General features: G+C 41.1%; 1 protein-coding gene across 1 annotated transcript in view; it reads right to left on the bottom strand.

Annotated features, from left to right (window-relative positions):
* The window catches only part of DYNC2H1 (dynein cytoplasmic 2 heavy chain 1), a 613,609-nt gene that overhangs the window by 511,069 nt on the left and 82,185 nt on the right, over window positions 1–20,355 (bottom strand). The window contains exons 15-23 of the mRNA XM_040339316.1: window positions 18,290–18,451; window positions 17,504–17,602; window positions 14,494–14,633; window positions 14,183–14,411; window positions 10,633–10,760; window positions 8,815–8,930; window positions 5,685–5,812; window positions 4,440–4,589; window positions 2,988–3,193 (exon numbers count right to left, since the gene is read on the bottom strand). Of these exons, the coding sequence (XP_040195250.1) occupies window positions 2,988–3,193; window positions 4,440–4,589; window positions 5,685–5,812; window positions 8,815–8,930; window positions 10,633–10,760; window positions 14,183–14,411; window positions 14,494–14,633; window positions 17,504–17,602; window positions 18,290–18,451 (1,358 nt within the window). The remainder of the gene's footprint in view (window positions 1–2,987; window positions 3,194–4,439; window positions 4,590–5,684; window positions 5,813–8,814; window positions 8,931–10,632; window positions 10,761–14,182; window positions 14,412–14,493; window positions 14,634–17,503; window positions 17,603–18,289; window positions 18,452–20,355) is intronic.

Here is a 20,355-nt window from a genome sequence, read left to right as displayed (position 1 = left end):
CAATGTGATTTTAATGCAGCTTGGAGTGCGAATTTGCGGCATGGTTTACACTTGACAGCTGCAATTGTAATGCTATTTTAGCTTTAAAGTTTAAAGCTAAGCTTAAAATCACATCACACTAAACACATACAAGACCATTTTTCTAACCGCATCATAATCGCACTGCATAGATGTGAATGGCCTTCATAGAAAGCAAGGTTGTTTCACTTGACATGCAAATCTATGCATTCTGGAGTGCATCTGAATTTTATCAGATTCCCATCAGGGGGAAGCAGGGCTCATAAATGATCCCCTCAGCTGCTATAAAGTAGTACCAAACCAATACAAAAGATGCCACAGGACCACTTCTATGAGAAAAAAAAATGCTCTAAAATGATAAATATAATGCAAATATGTGTAAACTATTAAAGTTTATGACCAATACTGAAAGTACAGTCTTCATAAAGGGCACAAACCCCCAAAATCCTTGCTAAATGGAAGGCTGCGTTTGCACTAGATAGGTGAATGAATCTGTCAATATCTTGCTTGACACATCCCACAATGAGTTTCTTGAAGATACAAATCAGATAGACCTATGTATTTATGACTGGAGCTCACCGACACCTATGTGGTCTGGTGCAGTGCATTTAAGGTTCTGTTCACACTAATGAGACTCCAAGTTGCACAATTACGAGTTTGACTGATGCAACTATACAGTATACTCTCTGGCACTCAAGTCACACCAAAGTAGTGCAGGAACTTTTTCAAAGTCGCTCCGACTTTAAGTCGCATAGTCTTGAATGGGTTCCACTGCAATCAATGGGCTGCGACTTGTCATGTGACTTTGTGTGCAACGTGTGAGCCTAATACATTTGCATTAAGTCACACAATAACGTGAGTTGCATTAAGACAGTCCATTTATTTGAAGCACATGCTACTACAACTGCAACTGCCTGGTGTGAATGGGTCCGTAAGCAGATCTACTTTTCAAGTGGATAGCCCAACCCAATACCATTTTTATGGACTACTACTGAGGCAGCATCAATTGGTCATGCTTAGTGTTTAATATTAAAGTTCAATATTTGTCTTTAGATCAAGAGCTTGTTGGAGATACTTCCCCTCACTTAGGGCTAGTTCACACTAGCTCCATCGGTTTGAACTGGGCAGCGCTGCTCAACGCAGTCTCAATGCAAGATCAAGGAAATTTTCTTTACATCAGTTCACACCAACACGCTACATTGGTGTGCACTGAAATAAAACTAGATCCGTTCTGTAACATTGCAACATGCTGATGGGCCTAGAATTACATAGAAGTTCAAAAAGAAAAGAAAAAAAGTAAAACTGCAATGTGTTATAACAAGGACTGCAATGCATGGCTGTGCATATTATGTGCACAATAATGCACACACAGTGGGGTTGATTTACTAAAGGCAAAAAGACTGTACACTTTGCATCCTGCAAGTGCAGTTGCTCCAGAGCAAATGAGCAGAAGCTCTGCAGACTTCCATCATCCAATCATATGCAAGCAAAAATTCAACTGTTTTTTATTTTCCTTGCACGTGTTTAGGTACTCTTTGCAAAGTGAAGCCTTACCTCATTTACTAAGCTCTGGAACAACTGCACTTTACAAAGTGCAAAGTCTATTTCCCTTTAGTAAATCAACCCCAGTGTGTGTTCTACTTTTTCTTTACTCTGCTCCTGCAAATAGGAAAAAGGGAATGGGCAGCTCCATACCTTACTCAGTAGTTACACTTTTTAATGTTGTGACAAACATAAATGAAGAAAACGGTCTGACAAATTCTGTACTGATACCTACCTGAGATTTATGTACCTCAGTTAATTGTTTATTTGCTGGACATGTTGTATGTTACATGATTGAAGTTTTCAATGTTTTTACATTATTAATGTAATAACTTGGTTCTGCCCTTTCTGGGGCTCAATAAAAAATAATATTTGAAAAAAATAAAAAATGTGTACTGCGGTCTGTGTTGCCACTGGATATTTTGCCTTAATTCCTGTCTGGTGATACCATTTCCGCGCATAACTGAAAAACACTCTCCTGCTCTCCCACAATGAAGTGTTTGGAACTTGAGCAGCCAATTGGCAGGCCTGATTACTATTATATTAAGGATATGGAAACAATATGCAAGAACCAACTTTTCTAGGTATTGCCAAAGGAGCCACTGATAGTTTTTACTGCTATTTCCCAATATATCACAACTGAAAAATTTTGGCTGGACATACACTTTAATAATATTATTATAATTTAAAAAGGTACCCAATACGGTTGGTCTCATTGTGCTTGGTTAACAAAAATCACTTTTAAGTTGAAGCAAAACTTGTCAAGAGCTAAAACACTAAATCAACCCATCCAATGTCACCTCACTTTTACTACTGATGTTCACTGTCCCATTTTCTGCTACTACCATCCTATTCACCATTGCTACCAGTAGATATGGGAAAAAAAGAAAGACATGACACTCTCCTGCTCTCCCATACTAAAGTGCTTAGGAACTCAGCCAATCAACGAACCAGACAGTTGCTACATCAGGAGCATGGGCAAGATGCAAGTAACAACTTTACTAGGTATTGTCGGAAATGTTTCAGGGTGATAGGGGGAAGTTAGGGAGGAATGCAGTAGCGTCATGAGGAAACCTTCAGTTTTGATTAAGTGAGGGTATCTGGCCTGTATAAGGAATTGTTTAGTGCAAGGTCCACTTTATTATCCAGCGCTCAGATTGCCAGATGTTGCATGACACAGTTGTGATCTTATACGGGAAGTTTTCCTACCTGAATCCCTAAAAGAACAGAAGAATTTATCTGCTTTGTGCTGCAAACGTCTATATAGGAATAACATCCAGGAATCCAGTTTAGATACTGAAGACAGGATAAACTTCAATATCTAAACTCGGTCATGAAACTATTTTGACTAATAATTAAGTTAACTTTTTGTTATGGTTTTGCCATTTTTTCTTAAATAGACATTCCATAAAATAGGCTTGGCTTACATCAGTTTCTTCTTTATGGCTTCAAGCTCATCGAACTCCATTTTCTTTTCTTTTATAGACTGAGCACTTTTTTGTAAAATGTCTTCATTTCCACTTTCAATGATATCATCACCAGGTTTAAACTGATCCCAACGGGCTTTGAATTTTTCTAATTCTTGGGTGTAAATTGTTACTCTTGTCTTCACATTTTCTTTCATTATTTCAATCTATATGTAAAAGCACATTTAGGATGTTAGAGCTAGGACTGGACTTGTTCCCAAAATTACTAATTAAAAATAAGCAAATATTCTGTTGTACGCCTTTCAAAAATGTATTCAATACATCTCTGTGATACATGCACATTTCCCCATGTTGTGTCTCTTTAGACATGTGGATAGGAATGGGAGGGAGGAAATGAGATTGGGAAGAATAAGTGGAATATAGGAAAATGAGGAAGAATGGGAGGGAGGAGGGAAAAGGAAGAGAAATGAGAGGGAGGATGGAAAATGAGGAATGGAAGGGAGTAAGCGAGATGAGAAGAAATCAGAGAGAGGAAGTGAGACTGTGTGGAATGTGAAGGAGGAGAGAAAATGTATGGGAGAGAGGAGGGAAAAAACAAAATTGGGAAGAGTGGGAAGAAGGAAGAGAGATTGAGACAATTGAAAAGGAGAAAGGGAGTTGGGTTGGGGGGGGGGGGGGGGGGGGGGGGGGTTGACAAGGAGGAAGGGAAATCGGGAGGAATGGAAGGGAGAAAGTGAGTAAAGGAGGAATAGGAGGGAGAAATGAGCCAAGGAGGAAGGAAAGATAGAGATGGGAAGTAATGAATGGGAGGAAGGAGAAAAAATGAGGAGGCATGGGAAGAAAGGAGATAGTGAGATGGGAGGAAAGAATGGAAGGGAGGAAGCGAGATGAATAGTAAATGGAGGGAGGAAGTGATATTTGGAGGAATGGGAGGGAGGAAGATTGGGAGTAAATGAGAAGGAGGAAGTGAGATGGCGAGGAATGGAAGGAAGAAAGGGAAATGAGCAGGAATTAGAGGGAGGTAGTAGGATGGAGAGGAAAGTGAGGGAGGTAATGAGAGGAGGAGGAATGAGAGGGAAGAAGTGAAATTAGGAGGAATATGAACAAGGAAGTGAGATGGCATGGGATGAAAGGGAGGTGTAGAGAATAGGAAGTAGAAAGGAGGATGTGAGATTTGGAGAAATGGGTGGGAGGAAGTGAGATGGGACGGAATGAAAAGGAGGAAGTGAGATGGGAAGAAGTGGAAAGGAGGAAGAGATATTGGGATGATGGGAGGAAGGAAGTGAGACTGAGAGGAGTCGGAAGGAGGAAGCAAGATGGGGGGGAATGGGAGGGAGGAAGTAGGATGGGACGGAATTGGAATGAGGAACGAAGATTGGGAAAAATAGAAGGGAGGAAGTGAGATGGGGGGGAATAGAAGGGAGGAAGGGGGATGAGGAACAGTGATCTTACCTGCTCTTTCACCATTAGCTGATGACTCTCTATCATTAATTCAAATTTATCCCACTTTGCCCTGAGATTACCAATGGTATCCAAGCCACTTCCTGCCACCGAGCGCAGTAACCGGTTTCTGTCTTCAGCGTCTTTAAATAAAGGAAGTATCTGCAAAATACAATTTTTTAACATATTTTGACTTTATGGAATATGCAAGAAAAGGGAGATATTTTTTGGCTTTATAATTATCTAGAGTAAAGTAAAATTCAACCTGAAAATTATGCCATCTATAGAAACAAAGAACAAAAGACAAACCCAATGCGCTACCATGTATTTAAAGAAGAATTTCAGACAAGGTATAGTTGTACATATTTACCATAACTGGTCGATGACCCAGTATGCTGGAAACCACTGAAGTGGACACCCCTACTCTAGTAATCTCCACTTGCTTTGTCAGAGCATTGGTGAATTAATTAACCAGGCCAATTCTGACACTTCTCTCCTACATATAAAAATCATATTTTTTTCCAGAAAATTCCAGAAAATTACTCAGAACCCCCAAACATTATATATATATTTTTTAGCAGAGACCCTAGGTAATAAAATGGTGGTCATTGCAACCATTTATCTTGTACGGTATTTGCTCAGCAATTTTTTAATTGCTTTTTCTTTTCTTTTTTTGGAAAAAAACAAACAAACAGATTTGTGCATTAAAAAAAAAATAATAATAATGTTAGCCCAATATTTTGGCATAATGTGAAAGATGATGTTATGCTGAGTAGATACCCAACATGTCACACTTTAAAATTGTGCACACTCGTGGAATGGCACCAAACTTTGGCAATTAAAAATCCCCATAGGCGACGCTTTAAACATTTTTACAGGTTACCTGTTTAGAGTTACAGAGGCGGTCTTGCACTAGAATGATTGCTCTCACTTTAAAATTTGTGGCAATACCTCACATGTGTGCTTTGAATGTAGTTTACATATGTGGGCGCGACCTACGTATGCGAGGAAAATGACGTGGACAAGCGCAGGACTTTCGAGGGCTCAGGTAAGTATAACGGGGGACTCAGGGAGGGTCGGTATTGTCAGAAGTTTTTTTCACCTTAATGCATAGTATGCATTAAGGTGAAAAAAACTTTTACCTTTACAACCCCTTTAATTATCTAAATAGGTATGCTGTTTTAGAGAGTGTTTATAGAAAGCAGGGTGTATTATCTCAATGTGAACATGACTGATATGAGGGAAAAAAAATAGTACCTCAGGTTTCCTAAGTTTTAACTCTCCATGTTTCTTGTTGGCTTCCCCAATCTCTTCAATACTCTGGGGCCGGCTGGACAACATCTCCATTCCGTCGGACACAAAACTATCAATCTCATGCAAATGCGCTGAAAAAAGATAGCCATAAAGAGGTCAGTAACAGCTAAAGTCCCAACCTAAGCAAAACATTTTATCTGGTTTCCAATGGCCAGTGGATCAATACTCAATAGAAAAATTATTATTTTAGTTATGAATAAGCACCTACATATGGTGTGAAACGCGTCAACTGTTTTCCCCTGCCTCTGCTAAATATGAAGTGACTGTATTGGATTTTATTTTGCTATTCAACATACAATAAAGATGCCTTTAACAGTGTGCGGCCATCCACGATTGTTCTTTCTCTCTCTGTCCATTGCAGAGCCTGCACCTGCAAGTTCGTACTAGGGCATGTGCTTTTGAGGTCCTTGGACTTGGATCGGCAATTTCTCTTTATTGTCTCTACTAGGGTTGTCCCGATACCTGACCCGATACTCCCCCCCCCCCCCGAGAGCTGGTGGAGAGGGGGTGGAGTGCGGGGGAGAGGGGGCGGAGAGGGGGCAGAGAGCGGAGCAGAGCAGTCCTCGTATGGAGAAGAGGAGAGCTGCTGCCGATGCCGCCTAGTCCCCTAAGACAAAGCCAAGTCCCCTCCCCGCCGCTGTCGTCATCTAGTTAATTTGCGCTTGGGGAACACAACAGCTTTCATTTTTTTTAAATGCAGCCATGTGTCCCCAAATGCAGCCATGTGTCCCCAAATGCTGCATCATTAAAATCACTGCTCCAGAAAAAACGACCGTTTTTAAAACTTTTTTCCATTGATACATGTTCCCCCGGGGCAAGACCCGGGTTCTCAAAGACGTTTTCCGACAATAACTTGCATATGGGGCTTTAAAATGAGCACTTTTGAATTCGAACGTTCGAGTCCCATTGACGTCAATGGGGTTCTAAATGTTTGCGCGAACGTTCGGTCCGTTCGAAGGTTCTGGTGTGAACAGAACGCGGGGGTGTTCGGCTCATCCAGGGGGAATTTTGGTCCACACTTATTTACAGATCTCCTCTAAATTCTTAAGCCTTCTTGGTTGTCACTTGACAACTCAAAGTTTTAGCTCCCAAAGGTCTAGAGACTGGCTAGGTCACTCTATGACCTTAATGTGCTTCTTCTTAAGCCACTCCTTTGTTGCCTTGGAACACCCATCCACGACCCATCGACAGTGTTCTGGCTGAGGGAAGAAGGTTCTCATCCAAGATTTTACAATCCATTGACTCTTCAATGCGGCAAAGTTGGCTTGTACCTTTAGCAGAGAAACAGTCGCAAAGTATAATGTTTCCACCTCCGTGGTTGACTGTAGGGATGGTGTTCTTAGGGTCGTAGTCAGCATATTTCTTCATCCAAACACACCGAGTTGAGTTAATGCCAAAGAGCTGAATTTTGGTCTGACCACAGCACTTTCTCCGAATCCTGATCTGAATCATTCAGATGTTCATTGCCAAACTTCAGATGGGCCTGTACATGTACCTTCTTGAGGAGGGGGACCTTGCAGGCACTGCAGGATTTCAATTCATTGCAGCGTATTTTGTTACCAATGGTTTGTTTGGTGTCTGTGATCCCAACTTGAGATCATTCACAAGCTCCTGCCATGTAGTTCTGGGCAGATATCTCACTTTTCTCATGATCATCCTTACACCATGAGGCGAAATCTTGCATGGAGATCCAGACCGGAGCGATTGATGTTTATTTTGTATTTCTTCTATTTGCGAATAATCACTCCAACATGTCTCCTTTTCACCAAGCTTCTGGCTGATGGCCTTGTAGCCCATTCCAGCCTTGTGCAGGTCTACAATCTTGTTCCTGACATCCTTTGACAGCTCTTTGGTCTTGCCCATGATCATGAGGTTTGAATGGAAGAAAGATATTCTGTGGACAGGTGTCCTTTATAAACATAAATACTTGTTGTTAGGAGCACCTTTTTAAAAATTGACAGGACTAATCTATGTACCACATACTGTAGTCAGTCTGTGGGAGCCAGAATTATTGTTAATGGGTAGGGGAATCACATACTTATTTTGCTCACTGAACTGCAACTCAATTTATAACATTTGCCTCATGTGTTTTTTCTTGATTCTAGGTTGATATTCTGTCTTGATCATTTAAAATCTACCTATAACAATTATAGACCTTTCATTTCTTTGTAACTGGACAAACATACAAAATCTGCATGGGATCAAAAATGTATTTTCTCCACTGTACAATAATATGATACATTAGGATTTTTTGTGTATTCTGTGGGCTTTAGATCTACTTTAATATTTCTCAGGTAGGGTTGGGATCACTTCACTAGAGTTTCTAGGTCTGACACCTCTTTATGGATTCTCAAGTTTATCAGATAAGCAGCCCAACGCTGCTGTCAACTGAGTGGCAGTGGCTTAGCGTTGACAGCTTGTAGTAGGTACTAGCAGAATCTCCAGGTAAGAAACGTTGCAACATATTTAAAAATAAAAACTATATACAATGAGGAATAATTCCAAACATGCTGAAAAATTGATTTATGATTTCACACTGCTCCGACATAAAAGTCTCAACTTCCGATCTGACTTTGCCCTGCAACATCGATTAGACAATGGTCAGACTTTAATGAACAGGCTCCAACTCGAGAGGAGTGCAACTTGGGTCTGATATGGATTTTGATTTTATAAATTGTTTTAATACATTTTGCAGTGATAACATTGCCTCTGAGCACAAGTCGCATTTCACAAGTTGGATCAGTTAAGATGCTGATCCGACTTCAATGACATCCAATGGGCTAAAATCGGACCAAAGAAGTGCAGGAATCTTTTCCAAAGTCGGACCAATTAAGACGGCTCTCATAGGGAATCATTCATTTATATACGTCATGCGCTCTCAAAGTCGAAGCGCATTTCGCACCAGTATGAACCAGGCCTCATATACACTTTAAGAGTTTAATTTTCTAAATATTGTTACAATGTATTAGCCACTACAGAAAATACATACTACTTAGGGCCAATACTGAACATACACATAACAATTGATTGTAACTTGTTCTTGAGTTTTACATTTTGTACCGGTGTCTCTTACCTTGGATGGATCTTTTTAAAGATATTACTAGAGAATCAAACAACTTCTGAATGAGATCATCTATGACTGCCTTTACTGGATTACAGTTAATAGTCATGCAATCTATCTTCATAGTGCTGGAAAAGAAATTAATAATAAAAAAAAAATAATGCTGGCATTTCATGTTAAAGTAGAATAATCAAGCAACTTTAAATATTAACTAGTGATGCTAAAGAGACAAATCTGAAAAGCAACGCGTAAAATGCACAGCTTTCATGACAAGTGTTACCCACAGAACTCTGAACCAGGGCTGGACACATCAAAGGAACCTGGGCCTTAAGCTGGCCATACATAGATTGAAATTTGGTTAAATCAGCAGGGACCAGCCAAATTTTGATTCCTGTATGGGCACTGCAATCTATTCACTAACTTCTGTTCAACCAGCCTGTTGGAAAATGTCTGCACAATCAGCACTGCTGGCTATAGCTTGCAATACTGATTAGTGCATTCTGATGAATGTGTGGATGGGAGAATTGGGTCAGTTTTTTCATTTAGCCCTCTAGTTGAGCGATAAAAAAAAAAAGACTAACGTATGGTAAACAAATTATTTGGTCAACGAAAACGTCTTAGTCATAATTTTCGTCAGCGGCATTTTTACAGCGACGAAAACTAAAAGTACACCACATTTTCGTCCTCAGACAAAAACTATGACAAAAATCAATTCTGTTTTCTTAACAAAAGAAAACAAAACAAATAAGTGAAGGAGGGACGTTTGCCCTCAGAACTTCCGGTTTCCATAGAGCTCCTGCTTCCTCTGGATGAAGCCCGGTGTTCTGCTGAATAAGTTCCCCCCTGCGGATAAGGACCCCCTGTACTGCGCAGGCATGAACTGAGTTCCGAACATAGCCAAACATGTAGAGCTGAGAGTCAGCTCTAGACGGCGCCTGCGCAATGCTAGTGCTACTCTGCAAGGGGCAGGTGCTTTTTTAATGTTGATGTAAATAGTTATTCAACAGGTCCAGGGCGGCGTGGACCTCACTGTAAGTGGCCAGTCGGCCTCACGTTCACACTTCGCTCACTCGGCCTCCGGGCTCTTTTTTTAACATGCTCCATGTCCACTGGGATTGTAAGGCATGAGCCTGGATGTCAGAAGTATAGCACCACCGCCTCGGCAGTACAATTTGGTGTGCGCAGGCGCCATCTAGAGCCGACTCTCAGCTATACATATTGGGCTATTTTCGGAGGCTCAGTTGACGCCTGCGCAGTACAGGGGGTTCCTTATCCGCCGGTGGAACTTTTTCGGCAAGACACCAGCATTTGTAAATAGGAGGCTGTCCACAGAAAGGTTAGACTATCAATGTCTGTTATCTGCAGCATTAAGGGGGATATTATATTAGGACGGTGGGGGCTGGGTTGTGTAGTTAACCTAACCGATCGTGTGTGGGCCACATTGTTTTTTTTCCCTATCGGTGAAAAAAAATAGAACCCGTTTTAAAATGTTCTGATGGTTGAAAAAAACGATCGTCTGTGGGGAAATCCATCGGTCAAAAATCCATGCATGCTCAAAATCAAGTCGACGCATGCTCGGAAGCATTAAACTTCATTTTTCTCTGCACGTCGTCGTGTTTTACGTCACTGCGTTGGACACGGTCGGATATTTAACTGATGGTGTGTAGGCAAGACTGATGAAAGTCAGCTTCATCGGATGTCTGATGAAAAAATCCATCGGTCCATTTTCATCGGATGAACTAATCGTGTGTACGTAGCATTAGCGTTTTATTTTTAGATATTCATTGGTAGAGCAGTATCAGAAAAAGATTCACAAAAAAAAAAAAATACCTAGGTAGTCGTTCAGCTTCTTTTCCTCGCACTTTAAGGGCTTTAAAGTTTTTCTCCCAGTCATGAATGTCACGCAAATGTTTTTCAATCAGGGCATCCACATCTACTCGACCAATTACTATCCATTCCTGTAAACAAATGCAAACGGGTTAAAAGTAAATTTGCAGTAGGAGCCTTGTGATGTGCACTTTACCTAAAAAACATATCTGCAACCTCCAGATGTGCGCACACACTAGAAATTCCCTAAATACATACATAGTATTTACATAGTAGGTGAGGTTGAAAAAAAGAAACACGTCTGTCAAATCCATTGTGTGTGATTATATGACAGTATTACATTGTATATCCCTGTATGTTGTGGTCGTTCAGGTGCTTATCTAATAGTTTTTTTAAACTTCCGATGCTCCCCGCTGAAACCACCGCTTGTGGAAGGGAATGCCACATCCTTGCAGCGCTTACAATAAAGAACCCTCTACGTAGTTTAAGGTCAAACCTCTTCTAATTTTATTGAGTGGCCACGTGTCTTATTAACCACTTAAGCCCCAGACCAAAGACCAGGCCACTTTTTGCGATTCGGCACTGTCGCTTTAACTGACAATTGCGCGGTCTTGCGACTAGGCTCTCAAACAAAAATGGCGTCCTTTTTTCCCCCCACAAATAGAGCTTTCTTTTGGTGGTATTTGATCACCTCTGCAGTTTTTATTTTTTGCACTATAAACAAAAATAGAGCGGCAATTTTGAAAAAAAGCAATATTTTGTACCTTTTAATATAATAAATATCCCCATTTATAAAAAAAAAAAAAAAAAATTCTCAGTTTAGGCTGATATGTATTCTTCTTCATATTTTTGGTGAAAAAAATTGCAATAAACGTTTATTGATTGGTTTGTGCAAAAGTTATAGCGTCTACAAAATATGGGATAGTTTTATGGCATTTTTATTATTAACTTTTTTTTCCCCACTAGTAAGGACAGTGATCTGCAATTTTTGTCATGACTGTGACTTTATGGCGGACACATCAGTCACTTCTGACACATTTTTGAGACCATTGTCATTTTTACAGCGATCAGTGCTATAAAAATGCACAATTACTGTAAAAATGACACTGTCAGTGGACCAGGAGGGAGTGGAAACAGCTAGCTCAAGCTCTCGTGCTGCGCACCGACAGGCTAAGCCAGCTGCCAGTCAGACTTCTGGGCAGATCCGGACATGTCAGGATCCCTGCAGGGCCTGGACCGGCTTTGTGACATCAGCTGAAATCTCCTGTGACCCACAGAAAAATTATAGTCAAAATAGCTTTGTCTATACTTCTCCTGCAACACCATCAGCCATCTGCTCCATTCGTTCAATATGCAGGGTCTCAATTGCAGCAGTGGCTTGACAAACCACGTCACAGCCAACATTGCGGAAGGGCAGGACCTGTCAGAGAGACCATGGTGCTGGAAAGGGTTTCCAACTGCTTGGATCCTTGAAAACAGGCATGTCCTCCACCAGCACAACGAGTGTCTTAATAGGGCAGGACATGTGCAGATCCATAGAAGGAATGGACCACTTCTGTACAAAATTCCCACTGAAATGTATACATGTCTAATAAGGGCTTGGGGAGCAAACAACTTATCAGGACTCTTTTGTCTCAATAAAAAAACAGTTGCAAAGCAGTTCCAAAGGAAAGTTGTTGCATCCTTAGGAATTTTAAAGGGCCCAAGACTGGAGACAGCACTGGTAGAAGCAAAAGACTGATCCACAAATTTCAGAGTGGTGGGCACTGCTTTAATAACGGTTGAAAGGGTCTTTCTTTCATTTGGAAATAGCTGCAGCAGGGGCAAGCTCATCAGTCAAGGAGTGAATCATGCAGAATCACTGTGGCTGACAACTCAGAAGTTACTAAAGTCACAGGCAAATCCTGTATAGAATCTGCAGGAGTGGGCACATGAGCGTGCTTGTGACCTCTGCGTTAACAGTCAGCAAATAGATGGGTGAATTGGGCCAAAAAGTCTTGCATAACCATTGTAGACATAAGCTGATGGAGATTTGGATCCACTTACACAGGACAAACCTTAAGAGGTCTCCAGAGACAGAAAAGACTAAATCTGACCAGAGATGGCCAGTTTTGGCTGAATATATATATATATATATATATATATATATATATATATATATATATATATATATATATATATATAAAAGTTTATCCATCTACTCAAACAAGGCAGATGGAGGACTCCTACCCACCGGACACTACATTTTGACATCAGAACCCGCCATTGTCAGAATAAATTGATCAGCAGCTGCAGCCACTGACCGACAAAAGGTTTCCAGCATGTCCCTTCAACAGAAGTCGGTCGAACATGCATGCAGCAAGAAGCCCCAGAGGTTTAACCTTGTGCCCAAGATCACTTCCAACCTACCCCAACAATGTCCAATTTAGAGGGTTTTAGAAGAGGTACTCCAAAAGCCAGTCAAGGGATAACATGCCAGAGACAGTCTTGATTGAAAAAATATTGGAAAAAAAAAAAGTTCTAGCAAAAAGAGATTAGTCTTTAACATGGCAGAGATAAAGAAAAGGCACCCATCCTCCCAAGAGGATAGAAAAATACTGCAGCATACTGGTAGTAGGAGGGGTATCCTGGGTTGAACTACTTGAACAAATGGAGAAGAACAAAATTAAATGTTGCCATTGAAACTGACTTGATGTCCTGGCCTACCTGCTAAATGGCTCTAATTTTCATCCTGAAAGTCATTTTGTTCACCCAGCTGCCCAGCAAAAATGTCAGTATTACTCAAATGGCCCTGCATCTAAAAAATATTCAGTTTGAGGTGTCCATTGGTTTGAGCAGTTTTTTCTCTGAATCCACTGTAGTTATGTCCACACACACACAATGTGAACAGCAGTGGTCAAAGAATTGTGTAAAAAAAAAAAAAAAAAAAAGAACTTCACTGCAGTGAATTAAGTAAAGTTCAAATTAAGGCGTAGACATGCCCCCCCCCCCCCCGTCCCCCCGTCCCCCCCAGTTTAAGTCATATACCTAAATCCTCACCTTTAGCCTTGCAATGGAGATCTTACCTGTGTGGCCCTGTAGACAGAGTTTGCAGGAAAAAGTGTTGGCTGTGTCCTGCACCTTCGGTCTATGTTGGAGATTTACAGAGCGAGGGGCATACACATACAGGGCAGTGAGAGCAGGACGTGGCCTGGGCTTGCTTATGCAAAGGCAGGGTCACACAGTGAAGATCTTCTGAGTGGGGTCATGGGTAAATATTTAGTTAGCGCGCGTACGCGGAGAGTGATGTGGTGATCTTTTAAAAGGACAACTCCACTGAAAGTAGTCAATGGTTGTCCCTTACTTGATATTATTTTCCGTCTCACAAGAAAGGAAAGGAGCCTCTGCTACAAACCTATTACTATTTGTGCCTAACAAAAAAGACACTACAGGTCAGGGACCACAGCTACAAAGGAAGAGTACCTATTACCATTTGCTCTCAGCAAAAGACACTGCAGTAGAGTGCAGCTCAGCCTTAAATACTAGACAAACCCTATTGAAATGCAGAGCGCACCTTAAATCGATCCATGACTGCAGATAACCTTCGGAACAAATCCTCTGCTTTACTGAACACGGTGATGAGGCCATTAGCATTCCTGTCAGGCATTGCAGTAAAAATTGGCTCTTCGCCGGTCTCGCTCAGACCCCGGAACTGGTTCGGAATAGAAATGAACCTTTTCATATCCCGGTAATATTTGGCACGGATTTCTTCATAGGGAGGTTTAAACTGTAATCTTCCTTGCCTGCAATAGATCAGCCATCAGTACCATAAGCTGATGTTTTGTGCTATTCTGAATCTATTTCAAGACACAAAATGTTTCTTACTTAAAGGTCAGATCAATGGTAATTTCTGGGAGATTTTCGTTAAGTGCCTCCAGGCCCATTTGATACTGATGCTCGAGAGCCTTGTAAAGCTGATGATCCCAGTGTTGGCGCCAGGCCTTCATGTCACTCGACCGCATCCCCTGAAACCCAAAATGAAGAAAAAAAAATACAATCAAAAACAGCTTGCATGAGAATAGCGAGATAATGTTTACATACATATATATTATAGTCCAATCTAGAGAACATTTGAGTTAAAGCTGCAGTCTAAGCACACATCAATGTAGCTCTGTAACCATTTTGACCCCCTTCATGCCTAAGACTTTTTCTGACACTTGTTGCTTACAGAGTAAAATCTGTATTTTTTGCTAGAAAATTACTTAGAACCCCCAAACATTTATATACAGGCATACCCCACTTTTAAGTACACAATGGTTTTATTTACCATCGCTGGAAAGCGCAAAATCAGGCTCACGTCTGCATAGAAACCAATGAGCTTCCAGGTTTTATTGCCAAAGCTTAATTGAACAAGCTGGGGTTTCTATGCAGAAGTGAGCCTGATTTTTTACTTTCCAGAGATAGTAAATAAATCCCATTGTGTACTTAAAAGTGGGGTATGCCTGTATGTATATATATATATATATATATATATATATATATATATATATATATATATATATATATATATATATATATAAATATAAATAAATGTTTGGGGGTTCTAAGTAATTTTCTAGCAAAAAATACAGATTTTAATCTGTAAGCAAAAATGTCTTTTTAGCAGAGATCCTAGAGAATAAAATGGCGATCGTTGCAATATTTTATGTTACACTGTATTTACGCAGCAATCTTAAATGCAATTTTTTTTTAAGAAATACACATTTTTTTGTATAATGTGAAAGATGATGTTACGCCAACAAAATCGATACCGAACATGTCATGTTTTAAAATTGCGCACATGCGTGCAATAGCGTCAGACTACCATACATAAAATCGTCATAGGTAACGGTTTAAAAATGACTACAGGTTACTCGTTTAGAGTTACAGAGGAAGTTTGTGTAAGCATTATTTCTCTCACTCCAACAATCGTGGCAATACCTCAAATGTGTGGTTTGAACACCGTTTACATTTGCGGGCTTGACTTACATAAGCTTTCGCGGGATGGGGCGCTTACATTTTTATTTTTTTATTTTTTTACACTTTAAAAAAAAAAATTTGATTACATTCCCTGTAACAGCAAAAAAAAAGTTAACAGTAAATTGTGACTGTAATAGGCAGTGACAGGTACTCTTTATGGAGAGATCTGGGGGCCAAAAGACCCCAAATCCCACCTTTGCAGTTAAAAGCATTAAAAACACCAGGTTTGGCTGTTTCGGATGCTGTCATTTTCTTAAATCTGGCACCTTTAAGTCTTCCGGAAACCAGAAGAGATGTCATGACATCGCTTCCGGGTTACTAGATCCGAGACCCAATCAAAGCCGATTCCAGCATTGTTTGGGTCTCCGGCCAGCCGGCGGACATGCCGGCTGGTCGCTCAGGCCTCCCGGTATGACGGGAGAGCCTGGGCGAGCCGCAGAAGGTGGCGGGGGTTGGATCGGTTGTTATTTCAAGAAAGCTGACCGTGGTTCTAAAAAACGGTACTGGGGTAATGCATGCAGCTGCATGCATCTCCCCGTCACAACTGCTTGAAGCCGAAGGCCGCATATTTGCATTACGTTGGCGTCAATATGTTCATTTTAGAACTAAAGGCAAAACTTTTTTTTTTTTTCCATTTTGGTTAAACCAAACCCCCCCCCCCCCCCCCCCGGTCACCAGAACTAGTGTGTCCCCATTGGAAGGATCTCCCCTTTATTACTTTTCTGGGGACAACCCAAAATTTGGGATTTTCTTTTCACCTCTGATAATAACAGTAAAAATCAATAGGCAGAGGGTGAATCTCCCCAACGGGACACAGACACAAATAAAAACCAGACAGGTGTTCTAATCCATCTCAACTCTATCCAAAACTAAGCTCAAAAGTAAGTTGGCTGAATTATTCTATTGACATATATATTTTACAACATAATAAGCTATTAATTTCTCTCTATTTTTGACTTTTTTTTTTTTATTATTATTAAAAAACAGCCGACAGGTAGGGATGGGGCGAACACCCCTCCCTCGGTTCGGTTTGCACCAGAACATCTCGAAGAGGCAAACAGTTCTAGCGAATATGCAAACTCTGTCGGTCGGATAACACTGGGAGAGCATACTATTACGTCCAACCCAGAATTCCCTGGGGCGCACCCTGCCTTTGGCCCATCATGGCTCTCACAGCACATTGCGCTGTGATTAGCCAAAGTATAGGGGTCAGGTGCAGGCTTTGGCCAATCAGCAGCTTTCAATCTCGCAGTGCATATTGGGGCGCTCGGCGGCGGGTGAACATCCTGCGTGCACCCCATATGTTTGTTCTACGAACAAACAAACACCCGATGGTCGAGTCGCACTTGTGTTCGACTCGAACACCAGGCTCATCCCTACTGACAGGTATAAATTGCTGGCAAATTTCTGCTTCGTTCTAACAAACCTGCCCTGACGGGCAAAATTCTGGCATTTCTGGTTAGTGTCATTCCCTCACATTCCTAACTCACACTTCTACGACTGTCGATCTCCTGGGTCTTGCACAGCACTCAGATTCATCTGACAGACATCTACACCTCTCCTGTAACCAGTAGTGGACATGGAAGCTGTTAAGAGAAACCATTGAGAGCTGCAGGGGACCATGGAAAATTGACGCTCTCCAAAGTTTTGTTTTCCTGGTGGAACCGAGGGGAATTATTTTTTTCCATGAACAGAGAGGCGTTCTAATGATGTGGGCAGTGGGAAAGGCAAGTATTCACAGCCTTCTTTTGAAAGTATATCTGTTTGAAGTTGTTACATTTTAATGACAGGGTCACTTTGATAAGGTACTGCTTATGAAATGGGTTTAATGACTTATGTTTCTTTAGTTTTCACCCATAGAAGACTTTTGCCCTACCCGATATTCAAGATCAGAGAAAACGGTGCGCATTTCCACAAGGCCATCTTTCCATCGCTGTTGTTGACGGAGTAAATCAACATTCATAAGAGCAACAACCTGCATAAAATAAAAAGAAAAGACACATAAGTTATATTATGGTCAATACATCCAAATTATGTCCTACATTTAAACCAGCTGGCAAAATCATGCTTGCTAACTGGATATTGCCAGCTTCCCCCAAAAGATAAGCATATTACTCTTACAATCAGGGCTGTTTAGGCGAGCGAGTGGTGAGCAAGTGAATGCTGTCAAAACTCACCAGCATATCCACCAATCAGTCAAAAGGTGGACGGGACAAACAGAGGAAGCAGAGGAAGAGTGGGTGGAAGCAACTTTCCAAAGTTTCAACAAATGCTGGGATAGGTGGAGCACAGGGGAGTACTTCCTGTATTTTGGTTCTTCCACAGGGAAATGGATGGTCAGTTAAGAATGATGTAAGTGGCCACCATTTTTGTTGATTTAAGCAAGGCACACAAGTGCAAAATCTTAGTTAAAAAAAGGAACAGTATTAATATTACAGCCTCACTGACAATAAAAGACAAAGTGACATTGGGGGCCTGCAAATTAAATGACGGCACTCGGTGGGGAACCATCAATCCGATACTTCTGGACGTGTGGGAGCGATGACTAGTTAATGTTTTTCTTTGCAGAAAAGAGTTTATTTTGAATATTTTATCAACAGAATCACTTTGATTTACATTTGCGCTCCCTCTCTCCTTCTGTCAGTCATAAGCGACAGTTTACCTTCTCGCAGAAGTCAAAGTGCTTTTTCCGGAGTTTCCTGTTCTCAGTGGACAATTGTTCAGCTGCACTCTGGAGCTTCTCAATATAACTTTGCAGCTCTTTAGGACTGTCCCATGTTATTTGTGCCTTATTATCCTTCTCACCAGAATTTGCCCTGGAGTTCTATCAGAAAGCATGATCATTAATACATCTCAAAAGGGATAGAATAAGAAAAAAACAACACACAAACACAAAATCAGTGTACAGCTGTACATGTCACAGTCTTGGAGGATAAGCAACAAATCGCAGAAATCAAATCAGTTGTGGAATATTTCATTTAAACTTCTGTGGCATTGAGTCAGAGCTCCTGGTGCTGATCTAAGATCCATGTATTACATCACTGATAAAATTGATTCTGGTACCCCATTCTAAATATGACATAAATTACTTGCAAAAAAAAATAAAACATTTCTTGGGGTACCATATGTATTGCAGACAATGTGCTCACAAAAAAAAAAAAAAAAAGCGCTGTCTGCTTGTAATTGTTAATTCTAGGTTTAGTTCCACTTTAACTACTTAAGCCCCAGACCATTTTGTTAGTCAAAGACCAGACCACTTTTTGCGATTCGGCACTGCGTCGTTTTAACTGACAATTGCGTGGTTGTGCGACGTGGCTCCCAAACAAAATTGAAGTTTTTTCCCCCCACAAATAGAGCTTTCTTTTGGTGGTATTTGATCACCTCTGCGGTTTTTATTTTTTGCGCTATAAACAAAAATAGAGCGAAAATATTTTGAAAGAAAATTCAATATTTTTTACTTTTTGCTATCCCCAAAAAATATATAAAAAAAGATTTTTTCCCTTAGTTTGGGCCGATACATATTCTTCTACATATTTTTGGTAAAATAAAAAAAATAAAAAAATCGCAATGATCGTTTATTATTTGGTTTGCGCAAAAGTTATAGCAGCTATAAAATAGGGGGTAGTTTTATGGCATTTTTATTAATAATTTATTTTTTACTAGTAATGGCAGCGATCAGCGATTTTTATCATGACTGCGACTTTATGGCATTCACATCACACAGCGATCAGTGCTATAAAAATGCACTGTTTACTGTAAAAATTACACTAGCAGTGAAGGTATTAACCACTAGATGGCGCTGCAGGAGTTAAGTCAGTACTAGGGAGTGATTCTTACTGTTAGGGAACAGCCATCAGTGACAGTGTCAATAGGCAGAATCGGGGAATGCCTTGTTTACAAAGGCATCTCCCTGTTCTGCCTTTGCCGACCGCAATCACTGGGCGGCAAATTTAACATCAGGGTACACCAATGTGCCTGCCCGTGTCATTGTGTCGATGTACATCCGTGTGCGGCGGTCGGTGCATTCTTTGCATTAAGATAAAAAACCTTCAGTGTGCAGCAGCCCCCCTCACCCCCCCCTAATACTTACCTGAGCCCATCTCGATCCAGCGATATTGTACAAGAGACTCAGCAGTCCGGGACTCTCCCTCCTAATTGGCAGAGACACACAGTGGGTGCCATTGACTCCCACTGCTGTCAGTCAAAGTCAGTGAGACAATGCGAAGAGAGAGGGGGCAGGGCCGATCCGCTGCTCCGTGTCTGAATGGACACACAGAGCAGCGGCTTGGCTCAGGTGCTCCCATAGCTAGCTGCTTGCTGTGGGGCCATTCGACAGGGAGAGAGGGACAAGGAGCACCAGCAGGGGACACAAGAAGAGGAGGATCTGGGCTGCTCTGTGCAAAACCACTGCACAGAGCAGGTAAGTATGACAGGTTTGTTATTTTTAAGCAAAAAAACAAGACTTTAGTATCACTTTAAGAGAAGAAGGCTACTCCCAGCTGGAAATATAAGCAGCCCCTACCATTGATTACAATCAGCCTTGAGGCCTTTCCCTTTAATGCCCATGAGGTCATCCTGGGAGGTAAATGCAGCTTCAGTCTAGGAAAATGGAGGGTGTGATGTATAAGATTTATCTCTCGGGCCCTCCTAAAGAAGTGGGTTATTCTATTCTTATAGAACGCGTAGAGAAAGTTAGCGCCATCCCACTGTGTTGTCATATACAATATG

This window comes from Rana temporaria, chromosome 2 (assembly GCF_905171775.1).
Source record: "Rana temporaria chromosome 2, aRanTem1.1, whole genome shotgun sequence".
Classification (NCBI taxonomy): domain Eukaryota; kingdom Metazoa; phylum Chordata; class Amphibia; order Anura; family Ranidae; genus Rana; species Rana temporaria.
This window is presented reverse-complemented; position numbering and strand designations above follow the sequence as displayed.